Source organism: Panulirus ornatus, chromosome 20 (assembly GCF_036320965.1).
Source record: "Panulirus ornatus isolate Po-2019 chromosome 20, ASM3632096v1, whole genome shotgun sequence".
Lineage (NCBI taxonomy): Eukaryota > Metazoa > Arthropoda > Malacostraca > Decapoda > Palinuridae > Panulirus > Panulirus ornatus.
In genome coordinates this window covers 78,702,597-78,719,370 of record NC_092243.1, presented here as the reverse complement: position 1 = coordinate 78,719,370, position 16,774 = coordinate 78,702,597, and the positions used below count along the sequence as shown (strand labels likewise).

General features: G+C 42.3%; 1 protein-coding gene across 6 annotated transcripts in view; it reads right to left on the bottom strand.

Moving 5' to 3' along the window:
* LOC139756163 (uncharacterized protein C2orf42) overlaps positions 1 to 16,774 on the bottom strand; it is a 164,941-nt gene that overhangs the window by 38,301 nt on the left and 109,866 nt on the right. For all 6 annotated transcript variants that reach the window (XM_071675344.1, XM_071675347.1, XM_071675348.1 and 3 more), the window contains one exon: positions 13,045 to 13,226. In XM_071675344.1, the coding sequence (XP_071531445.1) occupies positions 13,045 to 13,226 (182 nt within the window). The remainder of the gene's footprint in view (positions 1 to 13,044; positions 13,227 to 16,774) is intronic.

The window sequence follows — 16,774 nt, the reverse complement described above, 5'->3', positions numbered from 1 at the left end:
TCAAGCACTTCACCATGAACGATACATCCACTGAAAATCGTTACCAGCCAGTCAACAATACAGTACCCTCTTTTTTAATAAATTCCACTGCTATACCATCCAAACCCACCACCTTCCCAGCTTTCATTTTCTGCAAAGTTTTCACTACCTCTTCTCTGTTTACCAAACCAATCTCCCTGACTCTCTCACTTCGAACACCAAAACACTCTGTATCTGCCACTCTACCATCAAACAAATTCAACAAACCTTCAAAATACTCACTCCATCTCCTTCTCGCTTCACCACTACTTGCTATCATCTCCCCATTAGCCCCCTTCACCAATGTTCCCATTTGTTCTCTTGTCTTACGCTCTTTATTTACCTCCTTGCAAAACATATTTTCATTCTCTCTAAAATTTAATGACACTTTCTCACCCCAACTCTCATTTGCCCTATTTTTTACCTGTTGCACCTTTCTCATGACCTCCTGTCTCTTTCTTTTATACATCTCCCAGTCATTTCCACTATTTCCCTGCAAAAACAGCCCAAATGTCTCTTTCTTTTCTTTCACAAACAATCTTACTTCTTCATTCCACCACTCACTACCCTTTCTAATCTGCCTACCTTTGTGGCCTTTGTTGTCTTTCCTGGTGCTACCACACGCCTGCGCAGGGGGAGGGGGGTGCCATTTCATGAGTGGCGGGGTGGTGAAGGAATGGATGAAGGCATCATTTATGAATGTTTTTTTTTTTTTTCTTTGTCGCTGTCTCCCGCGTTTGCGAGGTAGCGCAAGGAAACAGATGAAAGAAATGGCCCAACCCACCCTTATACACATGTATATACATACGTCCACACATGCAAATATACATACCTACACAGCTTTCCATGATTTACCCCAGACGCTTCACATGCCCTGATTCAATCCACTGACAGCATGTCAACCCCAGTATACCACATCAATCCAATTCACTCTATTCCTTGCCCTCCTTTCACCCTCCTGCATGTTCAGGCCCCGATCACACAAAATCTTTTTCACTCCATCTTTCCACCTCCAATTTGGTCTCCCACTTCTCCTCGTTCCCTCCACCTCCGACACATATATCCTCTTGGTCAATCTTTCCTCACTCATTCTTTCCATGTGCCCAAACCATTTCAAAACACCCTCTTCTGCTCTCTCAACCACGCTCTTTTTATTTCCACACATCTCTCTTACCCTTACGTTACTTACTCGATCAAACCACCTCACACCACACATATATGTACATGTGTATATATGTATATGTCTGTGTATGTATATGCTGAAATGTATAGGTATGTATATGTGCGTGTGTGGGCATGTATGTATATACCTAAGTATGTGGGTGGGTTGGGCCATTCTTTCGTCTGTTTCCTTGTGCTTCCTTGCTCACACAGGAGACGACAAAGTATAATAAATAAAAAATGAATATAAATATATTCTCTGTGTGTCATAGAAGGCGATTAAAGGGGACAGATGTGGGGGGCTAGAAACCCTCCCCTCCTTGTATTCTAACTTTCTAAATGGGGAAAAAGAAGATGGAGTAATGCGGGGAGTGCTCATCCTCCTTGAAGGCTCAGATTGGGATGTCTAAATGTGTGTGGATGTAATGAAGATGAGAAAAAAGAGATAGGTAGTATGTCTGATGAAAGGAACCTGGATGTTTTGGCTCTACATGAAACAAAGCTCAAGGGTAAAGGGAAAGAGTGGTTTGGGAATGTCTTGGGAGTAAAGTCAGGGATTGGTGAGAGGACAAGAGCAAAGGAAGGAGTAGCACTACTCCTGAAACAGGAGTCGTGGGAGTATGTGATAGAGTGTAAAAAATTGTAAACTCTAGATTGATATGGATAAAACTGAAAGTGGATGGAGAGAGAGGGGTGATTATTGGTGCCTATTCACCTGGTCATGAGAAGAAAGATCATAAGAGGCAAGTGTTTTGGGAGCAGCTGAGTGAGTGTGTTACCAGCTTTGATGCACGAGACCGGTTTAAGTGATGGGTGATTTGAATGCAAAGGTATGTAATGTGGCAGTTGAGGGTGCATATGGGGTGTTCAGTGTTGTAAGATGGAAATGGTGAAGAGCTTGTACAATGGTATGCTGAAAAAGGACTTGTGATTGGGAATACTTGGTTTAAAAAGAGAGATAAACATAAATATACGTATGTAAGTAGGAGAAATGCATGCATGCATTCCACCAATCCTCTGGGACTTCACCAAGAACGATACACACATTAAATATCCTTACCAACCAGTCAACAAAGCAGTCTCAATATACACATTAAATATCCTTACCAACCAGTCAACAAAGCAGTCTCAATATACACATTAAATATCCTTACCAACCAGTCAACAAAGCAGTCTCCCCCTTTTTTAATAAATCCACTGCAATACCATCGAAACCTGCCGCCTTGCCGGTGTTCATCTTCCACAAAGCTTTCACTACCTCTTCTCTGTTTACCAAACCATTCTCCCTGATCCTCTCACTTCGCACACCACCTCGACCAAAAGACCTTATATCTGCCACGCTGCCATCAAACACATTCAACAAACCTGGGGATAGGGGAGAAAGAATACTTCCCACGCATTCCCCCCGTGTCGTGGAAGGAAACTAAAGGGGATGGGAGCGGGGGGCTAGAAACCCTCCCCTCCTTGTATTTTAACTTTCTAAAAGGGGAAACAGAAGGAGTGATGCGAGGAGTGCTCATCCTCCTTGAAGGCTCACATTGAGGTGTCTAAATGTGTGTGGACGCAACCAAGATGAGAAAAAAGGAGAGATAGGTAGTATGTTTGAGGAAAGGAACCTGGCTGTTTTGGCTCTGAGTGAAACGAAGCTCAAGGGTAAAGGGGAAGAGCAGTTTGGGAATGTTTTGGGAGTAAAGTCAGGGGTTGGTGAGAGGACAAGAGCAAAGGAAGGAGTAGGACTACTGAAACAGGAGTTGTGGGAGCATGTGATAGAGTGTAGGAAAGTAAACTCTAGATTGATATGGGTAAAACTGAAAGTGGATGGAGAGAGATGGGTGATTATTGGTGACTATGCACCGGGGCATGAGAAGAAAGATCATGAGAGGCAAGTGTTTTAGGAGCAGCTGAGTGAGTGTGTTAGTAGTTTTGATGCACGAGACCGGGTTATAGTGATGGGTGATTTGAATGCAAAGGTGAGCAATGTGGCAGTTGAGGGAATAATTGGTGTACATAGGGTGTTCAGTGTTGTAAATGGAAATACTGAAGAGCTTATAGATTTGTGTGCTGAAAAAGGACTGGTGATTGGGAATACCTGGTTTACAAAGAGAGATATACATAAGTATACATATGAAAGTAGGAGAGATGGCCAGAGAGCATTTTTGGATTACATGTTAATTGATAGGCATGTGAAAGAGGGACTTGTGGATGTTAATGTGCTGAAAGGTGCAACTGGAGGGATGTCTGATCATTTTGTGGAGGTAATAGGTGAAGATTTGAAGAGGTTTTCAGAAAAGAAGAGAGAATGTTGGGGTGAAGAGAGTGGTGAGAGTAAGCTTGAGAAGGAGACTTGTGTGAGGAAGCATCAGGAGAGAGTGCAGAATGGAAAAAAGTGAGAGCTAAGGACGTGAGGGGAGTGGGGGAGGAATGGGATGTATTCAGGGAAGCAGTGATGCCTTGCGCAACAAAAGATGCTTGTGGCATAAGAAGTGTGGGAGGTGAGCAGATTAGAAAGAGTAGTGAGTGGGGAGATGAAGAAGTAAGATTATTGGTGAAATAGAAGAGAGAGGCATTTGGGCTATTTTTGCAGGGAAATAGTGGAAATGACTGGGAGATGTATAAAAGAAAGAGGAAGGAGGTCAAGAGAAAGGTGCAAGAGTTGAAAAAAAGGGCAAATGAGAGTTGGGTTGAGAGAGTATCAGTAAATTTTAGGGAGAATAAAAAGATGTTTTGGAAGGAGGTAAATAAAGTGCTTAAGACATCAGAACAAATGGGAATATCGGTGAAGAACCCTAATGGGGAGGTAATAACAAGTAGTGATGTGAGAAGGAGATGGAGTAAGTATTTTGAAGGTTTGTCGAAAGTGTTAGATGATAGAGTGGCACATATAGGGTGTTTTGGTCGAGGTGGTGTACGAAGTGAGATGGTTAGGGAAAATGATTTGGTAAACATAGAAGAGGTAGTGAACGCTTGCGGAAGGTGAAAACCAGCAAGGTGGCGGGTTTACATGATATTGCACTGGAATACATCAAAAAAGGGGGTGACTGTGTTGTTGACTAGTTGGTAAGGATATTTAATGTATGTATGGCTCATGGTGAAGTGCCAGAGGATGGCAGAATGCATGTATAGTGCCACTGTACAAAGGCAAAGGAGAAAAAAATGGAGTTTTCAAATTACAGAGGTTTAAGTTTGTTGAGTATTCCTGGGAAACTATATGGGAGGGCATTGATTGAGAGGGTGAAAGCATGTACAGAGCATCAGATTGGGGAAGAGCAGTGTGGTTTTAAAAGTGAGAGAGGATGTGTGTATCAGTTGTTTGCTTTGAAGAATGTATGTGAGAAATACCTAGAAAAACAAATGGATTTGTATGCAGAATTTATGGATCTGGAGAAGGCATATGATAAGAGTTGATAGAGATGCTCTATGGAAGGTATTAAGAATATATGGTGTGGGAGGTAAGTTGCTAGAAGCAGTGAAAAGTTTTTATCGAGGATGTAAGGCATGTGTACAAGTAGGAAGAGAGGAAAGTGATTGGTTCTCAGTGAATGTCAGTTTGTGGCTGGGGTGCGTGATGTTTCCATGGGTGTTAATTTTGTTTATAATGGTGTTGTTAGGGAGGTGAATGCAAGAGTTTTGGAGAGAGGGGCAAGTATGTAGTCTGTCGTCAAGGAGAGGGCTTAGGAAGTGAGTCGGTTGTTGTTTGCTGATGATACAACGCTGATGGCTGATTCAGGTGAGAAACTGTAGAAGTTGGTGACTGAGTTTGGTAAAGTGTGTGAAAGAAGAAAGCTGAGAGTAAATGTGAATAAGAGCAAGGTTATTAGGTACAGTAGGGCTGGGGAACAAGTCAATTGGGAGATAAGTTTGAATGAAAAACTGGAGGACGTGAAGTGTTTTAGGTGTCTGGGAGTGGATTTGGCAGCGGATGGAACCATGGAAGTGGAAGTGAGTCACAGGGTTGGGGAGGGGGGCAAAAGTTCTGGGAGCGTTGAAAAATGCGTGGAAGGCGAGAACATTACCTTGGAAAGCAAAAATGGGTATGTTTGAAGGAATAGTGGTTCCAACAATGTTGTATGGTTGCGAGGTGTGGGCTATAGATAAAGGAGGAGGGTGGATGTGTTGGAAATGAGATGTTTCAGGATAATATGTGGTGTGAGGTGGTTTGATCGAGTAAGTAATGAAAGGGTAAGAGAGATGTGTGGTAATAAAAAGAGTGTGGTTGAGAGAGCAGAAGAGGGTGTTTTCAAATGGTTTGGTCACATGGAGAGAATGACTGAGGAAAGATTGACCAAAAGGATATATGTGTCGGAGGTGGAGGGAACGAGGAGAAGTGGGAGACCGAACTGGAGGTGGAAAGATGGAGTGAAAAAGATTTTGAGCGATCAGGGCCTGAACATGCAGGAGGGTGAAAGGCGGGCAAGGAATAGAGTGAATTGGATCGATGTGGTATACCGGGGTCGACGTGCTGTCAATGGACTGAATCAGGGCATGTGAAGCATCTGGGGTAAACAATGGAAAGTTCTGTGGGGCCTGGATGTGGAAAGGGAGCTGTGGTTTCGGGCATTATTGCATGACAGCTAGAGACTGAGTGTGAATGAATGGGGCCTTTGTTGTCTTTTCCTAGCGCTACCTCGCACACATGAGGGGGGAGGGGGATGTTATTTCATGTGTGGCGAGGTGGCGATGGGAATGAATAAAGGCAGACAGTGTGAATTGTGTGCATGGGTATATATGTATGTGTCTGTGTGTGTATATGTGTACATTGAGATGTATAGGTATGTATATTTGCGTGTGTGGACGTGTATGTATATACATTGTGTATGGGGGTGGGTTGGGCCATTTCCTTCGTCTGTTTCCTTGCGCTACCTCGCAAACGCGGGAGACAGCGACAAAGCAAAATAATAAATAAAAAATAATAACATATCTTATATGCAAACACATACACAGCATATACATATATACACATGTACATATTCATATTTGTTTGCCTTCATCCATTACTGTCGCTACCCCGCCACACAGAAAATAGCATCACTACCCCTTACTTCAGCGAGGTATTGACAGAAAAGCAGACAAAAAAGGCCACATTTGTTGGGGTACCATAACTAGCCTGCATATTCGTGTGGTCTTACTAGAGAATTATAATGTGTGAGAACTTTTTCTGTTGTCCTGTAATCTATGTTCCTTGCTATGAAATCTAACATTTGGTTGCCATTTTTAACTTGCTGCGTGACTGTTTAAACTACTTCAGATTGTTGCTTACAACAACTCAAAGGTTCTTTTCTTCATTTACTTTAATTCAAGGGATTCCAAATAGTGCGTGGTCATAATGAATATTCTTGTCTCCTAAAAGCATAACTCTACACTTGTCTACATTAAAATTCATCTGCCATCTGTCTAACCACTCAGCTAGTAACTTAAGATCTCTTTGATTCATTTTGAAGTCCTGCTTGTTTACAGCTCTACCTCATAGCTTAGTACTGTCAGCAAGATTTGGAGACCTTAGATATAAGACCGAGCTCTAGGTCATTACTGTATAGTATTAGAGAGCAGATGAGGGTGTTGAAGTGGTTTGGCCATATGGAACGAATGAGTGAGGAAAGGTTGAGAAACAGGTCATATGTGTTTGAGGTAGAGGGAACAAAGGGAACCAAGAGACCAAGCTGGAGGTGAAAGGATGGATTGAAAAAAAAAAATTTGAGCTTTTGGTGCCTGTACATGCAGGAGGTTGAGAGGCATGCAAGGAATAGAGCGAATTGGAAAGATGTGGTATACCAGGGTCAACAGGCTATCAATGGACTGAACCAGGGCATGTGGAACATCTGGGGTAAGCCATGAAAAGGTCTGTGGGCCTGGATGTGGTTAGGGAGATGTGGTTTTGGTGCATTAAATATGACAGCTAAAGGTTAAGTGTGAGCAAATGTGGCCTTTGTTTTGTCTGTTTTTCTGACACTACCTTGCTGATGCAGTGGGCGGTGATGCTGTTTGCTGTGGGGTGGAGTGGCATCGTGAATGGACAAAGGCAAGCAAGTACGAATATGAACATGTGTACATATATGTATATGTCTATGTGTATGTATGTATATATCTTGATATGGTTATGTGTATGTATATGTGTATATGAGTGGATGGGCCTTTCTTAATTTGTTTCCTGACACTACCTCGCTGACACAGGAAACAGCAATCAAGTATAGTAAATAAAATAATATGTTTATGGATGGGGTGGTTAGAGAGGTAAATGCAAGTGTTGGAGAGAGGGGCAAGTATGTAGTCTGTTGGGGATAAGAGGGCCAAGGAAGTGAGTCAGTTGTTCACCGATGATACAGCTGCTACTGGTGGGTGATTCGAGAGAGTGAGAAACTCCAGAAGTTGGTGAATGAGTTTGGAAAAGTGTGTGAAAGGAGAAAGTTGAGAGTACATGAGTATAAGAGCAAGGCTATTAGGTTCAGCAAGGTTGAAGGACAAATTAGTTGGGACGTAAGTTTCAATGGAGAAAAATTGAAGGAAGTGAACTGTTTTAGATATCTGGGAGAGCATTTGACAGCAAATGGAATCAGGGAAGTGGAAGTAAGTCAGAAGGTGGGGGAGGGAGCAAAAGTGCTGGGAGCAATAAAAAAAAAAAGTGTGTGGAAAGAAAAGGTTATCTTGCAGAGCAAAAATGGGTATGTTTGATGGAATAGTAGTTCCAACAATATCATATGGTTGCAAGGCATGGGCTAGAGATAGGGTTGTGCGGAGGAAGGTGGGTGTGTTGGAAATGAAATGTTTGAGGACAATATGTGATGTGAGGTGGTTTGACCGAGTAAGTAATGAAAGAGTAAGAGATGTATGATAATAAAAAGAGTGTGCTTGAGACAGCAGAAGAGAGTGTGTTGAAGTGGTTTGGATAAGTGGAGAGAATGATTGAGTAAAAGGTTGACAAAGAGAATATATGTGTCAGAGGTGGAGGGAAGAAGACGTGGGAAACCAAACTGGAGGTGGAAGAATGGAGTGAAAAAGATTTTGAGCAATCAGCACCTAAACATGTGAGAGACAGAAAGGCATGCACAAAATAGAGTGAATTTAAATGATGTGGTATACTGGGGTTGAAGTGCTGTCAACAAACTGAATCAGGGCATGTGAATCGCCTGGGGTAAACCATAGAAAGGTCTCTGGCACTTGGATGTGGATGGGGAACTAAGGTTTCAGTGCATTACACAAGACAGCTAGACAACGTGTAAGCAGATGTGGCCTTTTTTCATCTGTTTCCTGGCACTACCTTGCTGATGCTGGAGGTGGCAATGCTGTTTTCTGTGGAGTGGGGTGGTGCCAAGAATGGACAAAGGCGAGCTAGTATGAATGAGTACATTTGTATATGTATGTGCATGTATGTGTATGTATATGTATGTATATGTATGTATATGTATGTATATGATAGAGTTGATAGAGATGCTCTGTGGAAGGTATTAAGAATATATGGTGTGGGAGGCAAGTTGTTAGAAGCAGTGAAAAGTTTTTATCGAGGATGTAAGGCATGTGTATGTGTAGCAAGAGAGGAAAGTGATTGGTTCTCAGTGAATGTAGGTTTGCGGCAGGGGTGTGTGATGTCTCCATGGTTGTTCAATTTGTTTATGGATGGGGTTGTTAGGGAGGTGAATGCAAGAGTTTTGGAAAGAGGGGCAAGTATGAAGTCTGTTGGGGATGAGAGAGCTTGGGAAGTGAGTCAGTTGTTGTTCGCTGATGATACAGCGCTGGTGGCTGATTCATGTGAGAAACTGCAGAAGCTGGTGACTGAGTTTGGTAAAGTGTGTGAAAGAAGAAAGTTAAGAGTAAATGTGAATAAGAGCAAGGTTATTAGGTACAGTAGGGTTGAGGGTCAAGTCAATTGGGAGGTAAGTTTGAATGGAGAAAAACTGGAGGAAGTAAAGTCTTTTAGATATCTGGGAGTGGATCTGGCAGCGGATGGAACCATGGAAGCGGAAGTGGATCATAGGGTGGGGGAGGGGGGGAAAATTCTGGGAGCCTTGAAGAATGTGTGGAAGTCGAGAACATTATCTCGGAAAGCAAAAATGGGTATGTTTCAAGGAATAGTGGTTCCAACAATGATGTATGGTTGCGAGGCGTGGGCTATGGATAGAGTTGTGCACAGGAGGATGGATGTGCTGGAAATGAGATGTTTGAGGACAATGTGTGGTGTGAGGTGGTTTGATCGAGTAAGTAACGTAAGGGTAAGAGAGATGTGTGGAAATAAAAAGAGCGTGGTTGAGAGAGCAGAAGAGGGTGTTTTGAAATGGTTTGGGCACATGGAGAGAATGAGTGAGGAAAGATTGACCAAGAGGATATATGTGTCGGAGGTGGAGGGAACGAGGAGAAGTGGGAGACCAAATTGGAGGTGGAAAGATGGAGTGAAAAAGATTTTGTGTGATCGGGGCCTGAACATGCAGGAGGGTGAAAGGAGGGCAAGGAATAGAGTGAATTGGATCGATGTGGTATACCGGGGTTAACGTGCTATCAGTGGATTGAATCAGGGCATGTGAAGTGTCTGGGGTAAACCATGGAAAGCTGTGTAGGTATGTATATTTGCGTGTGTGGACGTATGTATATACATGTGTATGGGGGTGGGTTGGGCCATTTCTTTCGTCTGTTTCCTTGCGCTACCTCGCAAACGCGGGAGACAGCGACAAAAAAAAAAAAAATATGTATATGTTGATATGTATATGTATATGGGCGTGTTTGTATACATGTGTGTATATGACTGGATGGGTCTTTCTTCATCTGTTTCCTGGCACTACCTCCCTGGTGCTGGAGACAGCAACCAAGTGTAATAAAAAGTATTCAATAATATAAATTTTTCATACTCATTCGCCATTCAACACATTAGTAAGTTAGTATCAGGAACAGATGAAGAAAAGGCTTCACTCACTCACATCCATTTTCAAGCTGATATTTGCAATGCACCAAAATCATAGCTCCCAATCCACAACAAAGCACCAGAGACATTTCCTCTGTTTCCCTAACTGCTTCACATGCCATGGTTCTGTTCACTGGCAGCACGCTGACCCCCGTATACCACATCACTCGAATTGAATCTGTCCCATGGATGCCTTTCACCCTCAGCACCCTGTCCCCCGTATACCACATCACTCCAACTGGCTCTATCTCATGCAGGCCTTTCACCCTCCTGCATGTTCTGGCTTATGCACATATCTTTTTCATGCTATCCTTTCATCTCCAGTTAGGTCACCTTCTTTCCCACACTGCTTCTGACACATATCCATTTTGTCAACCTCTACTCATTCATTCATTCATTCCTAATAAAGATACTCTCTCAACCAACTCTCATTTGCCCTCTCTTTCAACCCTTGCACCTTACTATTGACCTCCTGCTGCATTTTCTCAGACACCTCCCAATTATTTGCACTTCTTTCTTGTAAGTGCTGGCCAAATGCCTCTCTTTTTCTATTTCATTTACAGCTTTAATTCTTCATCCCACCACACAACCCTTTCTAATCAGCCCACCTCCAACTTTTTGCATGTCATATGCATCTCTTGCACATGCCATCACTGCTTCCCTAAATACCTCCCATTCCTCACCTACTTCCCTCACTTCATTTGCTCTCACCTTTTGTCATTCTACACTCATCTTTCCTGGTACTTCTTCGCACAAGTCTCATTTCCAAGCTCACTTACTCTCACCACTATCTTCTCCCAATACTGTCTCCTCTTTTTTGGAAACCTCTACAAATCTTCCTCCTCACTTCCACAAGGTAGTGATCAGACATCCCATCAGCTGCTCCTCTCAGCAAATTTACATCCAAAAGTGTCTCTTGTAAACACCTATCAATTACTACATAATCTAATAATGCCTGTTGACCATCTTTCCTACTCACATACATACACTCGTGCATATCTCTTTTTAAACCAAATATTCCCAATCACCAGTCATTATTTCAGCACATAACTCTTAACAATTTCCATTTACAATACTGAATACCCCATGCGCACCAATTATACCCTCAACTAACACATTACTTACTTTTGCATTTAATCACCCAACACTACTACCCACTCTCGTGCACCAAAACTCAGCTGTTCCCAAAACACTTGCCTCTCATGATCTTTCTTCTCATGGTCAGGTGTATAAGCACCAACAATCACCAATCTCTCACCACCTACTTTCAGTTTTACCCTCATCAATCTAGAATTTACTTCCTTAAACTCTATCGCACACTCCCACAGAAACTGCTTCAGGAATAGTGCTGCTCCTTCCTTTGCTTCTGACTTCTCATCAACCCCTGACTTTACTCCCAAGATGTTTCCAAACCATTCTTGCCCTTTACCCTTGAGCTTCATTTCACTCAGAGCCAGAATATCCAGGTTGCTTTCCTCAAACATACTACCTATCTCTCCTCTCTTCTCATCTTGGTTACATCCACATGCATTCAGACACACCAGTCTGAGCCTATTAGAAGGATGAGCACTCTCTGCTTGACTCCTTCTCCTGTTTCCTCTTTTAAATATTGAAAAATATTTCCAATTCATTGATGATCATCTAGGGGTGGATGAACAACTAGGTAGACTGTGGACAAACTGCTGCAAACAGGATTCAAACCTATGCGCTTGACCCTGGGTGGCAAGTAAATGTGTCATGGTCAGAAATGATATCTGCAACACCACAGGGTTGGAACAAATCCTATTATTCACTTATGGTTGGGTTATTGTATGTCTAACAGTATGGTACAGTCTTAAAGGATATGTTGTGATTGCCCACCTCAGTTACAAGCACAGCTGTTTACTGTAATTGTGTTTAGTGACATTTTTTGCTATTTCTGTTCTAGGTGATATTTCCCTTCTAACAGTAATTAACCATGGGTCCAAAGAAGTTCCTGCATTCTTGTTTGTAAGAAAATCTGCTGAATTCAACCTCCATACTCTTTTTCTTTCTTCCCTGTAACATCATCCCTCCATGAAAAGTGGGATCTGGGTGACCTAAAAGACCAGTGAGGCAACTGATTACATTATAGGTATGGGTTTTTCATCATTTCAAACTTCAGCAGGTTATCAGTCACCTTACTGGTCTTCCTAGTGGACCTGACCCAGCTTTTCAGGGAAGGATGACACCAAAAGAGAAAGAAACAAAAAAGTGTCCAAATGGTGTATTTGGCCCTGCAAGTACATCTTGAGATCTTGATCATAGACACTAATTCTTGCTTCAACCTAGAATACAGGCTTTTCCTTCTTGGAAAACTTCCAAGGACCCATGGTTAGTTGCTAGAAGGAAAATATAACCTGAAACAGAAAGTGAGGATATTAAAAGCAAGAATGACTAAAAGTGGCATCCCTCCACTCTGAGGTGATAAATCTTTTCATCCAACTTCTAAGACTGTACCAAGATGCCAGACATATGACATCCTAAACACAGCAAGAAATAGTATTTTTTTCCACAAATAAAACCTGATGCATGAAAGTCTGATTTCAAAATGTAATAGCCAAATTCTTTTATGTGGAGACTGTACTGAGAATTTGTTGAAGAGGAAATTATATGCACCATTCCTCACTTTATGCAGGGGTTATGTTCAATGAAAACCTTATACAAAGAGATATTGTATATAGCAAACCAACAGAAGCAGGACCATCACTTATTCCACCCACCAACCTTCATGAGTTTGGGCTCACTTTCTACTGTACACATCCACATAGTAGCAAATTTTCACTGCACAAAAAGAGGGACTTCTGAAAGTAGGTTCCTCATAGAATAGCAAAATTGCATTCAGTGGTCTTGCATAAAGCAAGGGATGGGTGCATACTATATAAGAATTGCATTCCAAAAGCTTCTAACTTTTAGACCTTCATTTCTCTTACACATTATTCTAGTTACATAATGTTACATACTTCTGAATCATACTGATATAGTAAGAAAATTCCTGAGCGAGTTGCTGATCACTTGCAAATGCCACCACACATGCATACAGATGAACGCATTTACGGAAGGTAACATCTCGTGCAGCTGGTTGAATCTTGAAAACTCGGCAGCCACAGTAATATTTATATTCTGTTTCCTCCTTATTGCGAACCTGATGATGGAAATAATGGTTAGGCAAATCATTATGCACCTCCTTTAACTTACTGTGATAAAAAAAAGTTTTTCAAACTTTATGTGAAAACATATGCGGGGATAGGTTAAGGTAACTATACTGAATGGAAAATAATCGACACTTGTAAGCTAATTACCTATTTGTATTAAAGGAAGGGAGTTTTATACTCATAGAGCCCCATCTCTTGAACATTCTCTACTACTATTTTGCTTGGTCGCTGTCTCCCGCGTTAGCAAGGTAGCGCAAGGAAACAGACGAAAGAATGGCCCAAACCGCCCACATACACATGTATATACATATATGTCCACCCATGCACAATATACATACCTACACATCTCAATGTACACATATATATACACACACAGACATATACATATATATACATGTACATAATTCATACTGTCTGCCTTTATTTGTTCCCATCGCCACCTCGCCACACATGGAATAACAACCCCCTCCCCCCTAATGTGTGCGAGGCAGCGCTAGGAAAAACACCAAAGGCCCCATTCGTTCACACTCAGTCTCTAGCTGTCATGTAACAATGCACCGAAACCACAGCTCCCTTTCCACATCCAGGCCCCACACACTTTGCATGGTTTACCCCAGACGCTTCACATGCCCTGGTTCAATCCACTGACAGCACGTCGACCCCGGTATACCACATCGTTCCAATTCACTCTATTCCTTGCACACCTTTCACCCTCCTGCATGTTCAGGCCCCGATCACTCAAAATCTTTTTCACTCCATCTTTCCACCTCCAATTTGGTCTCCCACTTCTCCTCGTTCCCTCCACCTCTGACACATATATCCTCTTGGTCAATCTTTCCCCATTCATTCTCTCCATGTGACCAAACCATTTCAAAACACCCTCTTCTGCTCTATCAACCATGCTCTTTTTATTTCCACACATCTCTCTCACCCTTACATTACTTACTCGATCAAACCACCTCACACCACATATTGTCCTCAAACATCTCATTTCCAGCACATCCACCCTCCTGCACACAACTCTATCCATAGCCCACGCCTCGCAACCATACAACATTGTTGGAACCACTATTCCTTCAAACATACCCATTTTTGATTTCCGAGATAATGTTCTCGACTTCCAAACATTCTTCAAGGCTCCCAAAATTTTCGCCCCCTCCCCCACCCTATGATTCACTTCCGCTTCCATGGTTCCATCCGCTGCCAGATCCACTCCCAGATATCTAAAACACTTCACTTCCTCCAGCTTTTCTCCATTCAAACTTACCTCCCAATTGACTTGACCCTCAACCCTACTGTACCTAATAACCTTGCTCTTATTCACATTTACTCTTAACTTTCTTCTTTCACACACTTTACCAAACTCAGTCACCAGCTTCTGCAGTTTCTCACATGAATCAGCCACCAGCGCTGTATCATCAGCGAACAACAACTGACTCACTTCCCGAGCTCTCTTATCCACAACAGACTTCATACTTGCCCCTCTTTCCAAAACTCTTGCATTCACCTCCCTAACAACCCCATCCATAAACAAATTAAACAACCATGGAGACATCACACACCCCTGCCGCAAACCTACATTCACTGAGAACCAATCACTTTCCTCTCATCCTACACGTACACATGCCTTACATCCTCGATAAAAACTTTTCACTGCTTCTAACAACTTGCCTCCCACAAAATATATTCTTAATGCCTTCCACAGAGCATCTCTATCAACTCTATCATATGCCTTCTCCAGATCCATAAATGCTACATACAAATCCATTTGTTTTTCTAAGTATTTCTCGCATATATTCTTCAAAGCAAACACCTGATCCACACATCCTCTACCACTTCTGAAACCACACTGCTCTTCCCCAATCTGATGCTCTGTACATGCCTTCACCCTCTCAATCAATACCCTCCCATATAATTTACCAGGAATACTCAACAAACTTATACCTCTGTAATTTTAGCACTCACTCTTATCCCCTTTGCCTTTGTACAATGGCACTATGCAAGCATTCTGCCAATCCTCAGGCACCTCACCATGAATCATACATACATTAAATAACCTTACCAACCAGTCAATAATACAGTCACCCCCTTTTTTAATAAATTCCACTGCAATGCCATCCAAACCTGCTGCTTTGCCGGCTTTCATCTTCCGTAAAGCTTTTACTACCTCTTCTCTATTTACCAAATCATTTTCCCTAACCCTCTCACTTTGCACACCACCTCGACCAAAACACCCCACATCTGCCACTCTATCATCAAACACATTCAACAAACCTTCAAAATACTCACTCCATCTCCTTCTCACATCACCACTTCTTGTTATCACCTACCCATTTGCCCCCTTCACTGAAGTTCCCATTTGCTCCCTTGTCTTGCGCACTTTATTTACCTCCTTCCAAAACATCTTTTTATTCTCCCTAAAATTTAATGATACTCTCTCGCCCCAACTCTCATTTGCCCTCTTTTTCACCTCTTGCACCTTTCTCTTGACCTCCTGCCTCTTTCTTTTATACCTCTCCCACTCATTTGCATTTTTTCCCTGCAAAAATCGTTCAAATGCCTCTCTCTTCTCTTTCACTAATAATCTTACTTCTTCATTCCACCACTCACTACCTTTTCTAATCAACCCACCTCCCACGCTTCTCATGCCACAAGCATCTTTTGCGCAAGCCATCACTGCTTCCCTAAATACATCCCATTCCTCCCCCACTCCCCTTACCTCCTTTGTTCTCACCTTTTTCCATTCTGTACTCAGTCTCTCCTGGTACTTCCTCATACAAGTCTCCTTCCCAAGCTCACTTACTCTCACCACTCTCTTCACCACAACATTCTCTCTTCTTTTCTGAAAACCCCCACAAATCTTCACCTTTGCTTCCACAAGGTAATGATCAGACATCCCTCCAGTTGCACCTCTCAGCACATTAACATCCAAAAGTCTCTCTTTCGTGCGTCTATCAATTAACACATAATCCAATAACGCTCTCTGGCCATCTCTCCTACTTACATACGTATACTTATGTATATCTCGCTTTTTAAACCAGGTATTCCCAATCACCAGTCCTTTTTCAGCACATAAATCTACAAGCTCTTCAACATTTCCATTTACAACACTGAACACTCCATGTATACCAATTATTCCCACAACTGCCACATTACTCAGCTTTGCATTCAAATCACCCATCACTATAACCCGGTCTTTTGCATCAAAACCACTAACACACTCATTCAGCTGCTCCCAAAACACTTGCCTCTCATGATCTTTCTTCTCATGCCCAGGTGCATATGCACCAATAATCACCCATCTCTCTCCATCAACTTTCAGTTTTACCCACATCAATCTAGAATTTACTTTCTTACACTCTATCACATACTCCCACAACTCCTGATTCAGGAGTAGTGCTACTCCTTCCCTTGCTCTTGTCCTCTCACTAACCCCTGACTTTACTACCAAGACATTCCCAAACCACTCTTCCCCTTTACCCTTTAGCTTCCTTTCACTCAGAGCCAAAACATCCAGGTTCCTTTCCTCAAACATACT